Source organism: Camelina sativa, chromosome 2, assembly GCF_030686135.1.
Source record: "Camelina sativa cultivar CO46 ecotype springtype chromosome 2, ASM3068613v1".
In the NCBI taxonomy this organism is placed as follows: Eukaryota; Viridiplantae; Streptophyta; class Magnoliopsida; order Brassicales; family Brassicaceae; genus Camelina; species Camelina sativa.
Genome location: NC_141881.1, coordinates 25103118 through 25107698, shown reverse-complemented (window position 1 = coordinate 25107698; position 4581 = coordinate 25103118). Strand labels below are relative to the sequence as shown.

The 4581-nt window shown below is 37.0% G+C and overlaps 1 protein-coding gene across 1 annotated transcript; it reads left to right on the top strand.

Moving 5' to 3' along the window:
- On the top strand, window positions 1-4074 carry LOC104732568 (25S rRNA (cytosine-C(5))-methyltransferase NOP2A). The gene is made up of 16 exons (XM_010452131.3): window positions 1-860; window positions 951-1014; window positions 1101-1234; window positions 1347-1430; window positions 1513-1587; window positions 1702-1773; window positions 1862-1935; window positions 2118-2170; window positions 2286-2395; window positions 2570-2638; window positions 2721-2795; window positions 2887-2979; window positions 3076-3155; window positions 3241-3340; window positions 3437-3705; window positions 3806-4074. Exons 1-16 carry the CDS (start codon window positions 303-305, stop codon window positions 3852-3854), a joined length of 1959 nt encoding a protein of 652 aa, XP_010450433.1. The 5' UTR covers window positions 1-302; the 3' UTR covers window positions 3855-4074.
- The last annotated feature ends 507 nt before the right edge of the window (window positions 4075-4581 follow it).

Below are 4581 nucleotides of genomic sequence, written 5' to 3'. Positions count from 1 at the left end.
GAAAATCAAATTATGATAATACATAACACAATTCAAAACTACCCCATGTGGGATTGTTTTTTTTGTTGTTTTGCTAAGAATGTGAAATATCATTAGTTTGGTTTACGACGAGCTCAAGACACGGTATGATAATTGGGCCATTGGGCTATTACTGATCTTAGATAAAAGCCCATTAAGAGACCAATCAATTAATATACATTTTGTCAAAAAAAATCTCAAAACTTCGACTTCCTTCTTCTTCTTCTACTTGTGTTAAACCCTGGCCGCGAGAAAACCCTAATTCAGACAGAACCGTTGCTGCCATGCCTGCTCTCACTCGTAACAAGAAGAAGGGTGCCAAATCCCAAACCCCTCCAACGAAGCAAGTTACCAAACCCAAAACTCCTCCGTCGAAACCCCAAACCACGACTTTGAAGAAAGGAGCTAAGAAACCTCCATTGAAGAAGCAGAAGAAGGAAGTTGTGGTGGAAGAAGAGCCTCTCGAAGATGATGATGAAGTAGTTTCTGATGCCTCTATCGATGCAGAGTCAGAAGAGCTTGACGAATCTGATGATGGAGGGTCTAATGGGTTGTTCTCTGATGATGAGGATGAGAACGATGACGATGATGAGACTTTGGGTGACGATTTCTTAGAAGGTAGCGGCGATGAAGAGGAGGAAGAGGAGGAGGAGGAGGAGGAGGGACCTTCGGATGTGGGTTCGGATTCTGACTCTGACTCTGATGACGACGATCTTGTGAAGCAGTCTGAAGCTATTGATAGAAGATTAGCAAAGCAGAAGGCAGACGCTGAAGCTGAACAGCAGGAGCTTAACAAGCAAGATGACTCTGAACATGATGCGTTTCGTCTACCTACTGAAGAGGTTTACATTTCTCTTCTGCAAATGCTCTGTTTGATTATTATGTTTTTGTTTTGGTTGTAGCTATATCTAACTTATCCCTTCATTGACCAGGAACTTGAAGAAGAAGCTCGTGGACCTCCAGATCTTCCTCTACTTAAGACTAGAATAGAAGACCGTTAGTATCGTTCCAAAGTTTATTGCTTTATTGTATTGGTTATTTTGGATTTGAGTTCCTAATAGCTAATTCATTTATCGTTTCAGTTGTTAGAGCTCTGAAAAATTTCAAGGCTTTTAGGCCAGCAGGAGCCACGAGGAAAGAATGTGTTGAACAGCTCAAAGCTGATCTTGGTTCATATTATGGTTATAACAGTTTTCTTATTGGTACTTTAGTTGAGGTTAGTCTCTCATCTTTGATTTCAAGTTTCATTTTTTTAACTTTGATAAACTATGGGTAGGATGTTGCCTATACTCTTTACTTATGGATTTGAAATTGGGGTTCTCTTGCAGATGTTTCCTCCTGGTGAACTTATGGAACTAATTGAAGCTTTTGAAAAGCAAAGACCTACATCTATCAGGACAAACACACTTAAGGTGAAATTGGTTTTGCTTTGCTGGGTTATAGGTTATGAGTTTCGAGTTCTGTAATTTCATGGTGATGTTTGTTTTGGTTTAGACACGAAGAAGGGATCTTGCGGATGTGCTTTTGAACAGAGGAGTCAATCTAGACCCGTTAAGCAAGTGGTCAAAAGTAAGTTGTTTGTTCTTATTTTTTTTTTTTTAAATTCTGCAAGTCCTATTCTACTTTTGTTCTGTTCTGTTGTTGATCTGTCATAAGTCTTACTTTACGGATGTCATATTGTAGGTTGGACTTGTTATCTATGATTCACAAGTTCCAATTGGTGCGACACCTGAATATTTGGCTGGTTACTACATGGTATGTCATATTCTGATGTGTTACCCTTTTGTTCACCTTTTATGGAGTGTAAATTGTTTGCTTAAGTCTGTATTTCGTACATTTTCAGCTTCAAGGTGCTAGTTCGTTTTTGCCAGTGATGGCCCTTGCCCCTCGTGAGAATGAGCGGATTGTGGATGTAGCGTAAGTTACCATCATCTACCATATTATAGCTGCACTTGAAATGTGTTTGAGCTGGTCCGTCTGGATTATTTGATAATTTATGATGTAAATTGTTTGAGCTGGTTAAGAGAAAGAAACCAATTTGAATGTCTGACTGTTTCTTCATGTGTGAGTTTATAAGAATGTTTTATTACTCAATGCAGTGCTGCTCCTGGTGGGAAAACAACGTATATTGCTGCGCTAATGAAAAACACTGGTATGTCTTAATTGGCTTCTTGTGCTTTCTATCCCCATACTTTATTTGGCTGTCTCAATGTCTGTATTGATTTTTGTTTTCAGTTTAGTAATTTTTATAATGATGCTATAACCAGGCTTAATATATGCGAATGAGATGAAAGTACCTAGGCTTAAGTCGCTAACTGCTAATCTGCATCGCATGGGGGTCACAAATACCATAGTTTGTAACTATGATGGGAGAGAGGTTCGCTTCTCTTAACATTTATTCTTCTATTGTATTTCTGTTATCTGCTCAGAAATGTTAAAAACCATAACATCTACTTGAGTTTACATTACTGGTATGACTGGAATTATATTATATGATCTGCTTAACTAAGCGGCATCAGTTTTATTCTTTTGTTTTTTTCTTTGCTTTCAGCTACCCAAGGTTTTAGGTCAGAACACAGTTGATAGAGTATTGTTGGATGCGCCTTGCAGTGGGACAGGAGTAAGGATTTCAATCTTAGTCTTTGTTAAGCTGTAGTTGTGGTCAAATTCTTAAACTGAATGTCTTCTGCTACTCAATTCAGGTCATATCAAAAGATGAATCAGTTAAGATTTCAAAAACCGCTGATGAGATAAAGAAATTTGCTCACTTGCAAAAGGTTTGGCAGTACCTTCTTTAACAACGTCAAATATATCTGAAATTTTTCATTCGTTAACAGATGTTAATTTAACCCTTTTTTTTGTATGCAGCAACTTATTCTCGCTGCTATTGATATGGTGGATGCCAATTCCAAAACTGGTGGATATATAGTGTATTCAACATGTTCACTTATGGTTGCTGAGGTTAGTTAAACTGATAACTTTCACCATATTTCTCTTCTTTGTTTTTGATTCATCCTAACTTTTTTAATTTTATTTATGTATGACAAAATTGTGCAGAACGAAGCTGTGATTGACTACGCTCTCAAAAAGAGGGATGTTAAACTTGTTACGTGTGGACTTGATTTTGGCCGAAAAGGGTAATGTGCATTTTCTTCATCTGTAGAGATATGTAAAGGAGCACTACAAGGATATGTCTCATACTCTTTGTTCTTCACTTTTCAGATTTACCCGATTTAGAGAACACAGATTTCAGCCATCTTTAGACAAGACTAGACGCTTCTATCCTCATGTACACAACATGGACGGATTTTTTGTGGCGAAGGTACTCACTTTTGACTCTATGATGGATTAACCATGTTCTAATTGTTGTACATACCCCACCATTTTTAATATTATGCTCTTGTTTTTACTTATACAGCTGAAGAAAATGAGCAACATGAGTAAATCTTCAGAAGATGATGATGAGGCGGTAGAAACTGTAGAGCAAGATGAAGTGTCTGATGATGATGATGATGAAGCTGAGGCCATTGAAAAAAAGAGGAACAAGGAAAGACGTACGAAATCAAAGGAGGACAAGAGAATCAAAAAGGATAAGAAATCAAAATCGGAAAATGGGAATGTGGAACCTAAAGCAAGGAAGCAAAAGAAGAAGAGATCTGAATGGAAGAACGAAATTGCTCAAGCTAGGTAAAATACTTTTTTTCAATCCATGGACTTGGAGAACATATTGCTTTAGGCTTGTCTTATATATTTTGGTTGACAATGGTTTGAATTAACACGTTTGCAGGGAAGAGAAAAGAATAGCCATGAGAGAGAAGGCAAAGGAGAACAAATGATTCAGTGTTTTTGCATGATGGAGAAGAAACCCTTTGCGAAAACGCTATCGTCTGTGCTAATGATAGTAGGCTTCTGCCATATATTTGCTTTGTTGTTTTTGTTTATTCACGACGATTTGTGTAAACGTTTAAGCGCCCAGAGTAAACAACTCTGTTGGACTCCATGGACAGATCTTACATGTCCCAAAGTTTTGTTTCAAAAAAAAATCTTTCAAGAGTATGAAGTTGAGTTGTGGTCTTGAGCTGATCACCAAAATTGCTTTGATATTTTTCACATGGACGAAATAAAGGTGGACAAAAAGTAAACCACAGAACCAAACTAAGCCAAACTAACTATATCAAACTATAACTGCATCAAACCAAACAAAGTTGTCACCTAGACAAAATATTGGAAATTGAAAGGCTCTGGATTGTTTCAGTTTAGTTTTTTTCTTTTTCTTCAGAAAACTGTTTATTAAATTACGGATTTGGCAGTGAGCTGTTGATTGGTTGTAAGTAGTTAGAGAGAGATACACATCTCTCTCCAAAGTGGGACTTGTGTTGGAGAACATGACAACCCATTCTTCATCTATCTTTGTCAGATCTTGTTTGGGGACCTCTCAATATTTAATTAGATTATTTATCCTTAACTTCTCTTTTTCACATATTTGCATAATTCACTTCACTTTTTTTTTGTATATATATTTATGTCCAATATTCTAAAATCATTAAAGATATCTAACTGGTC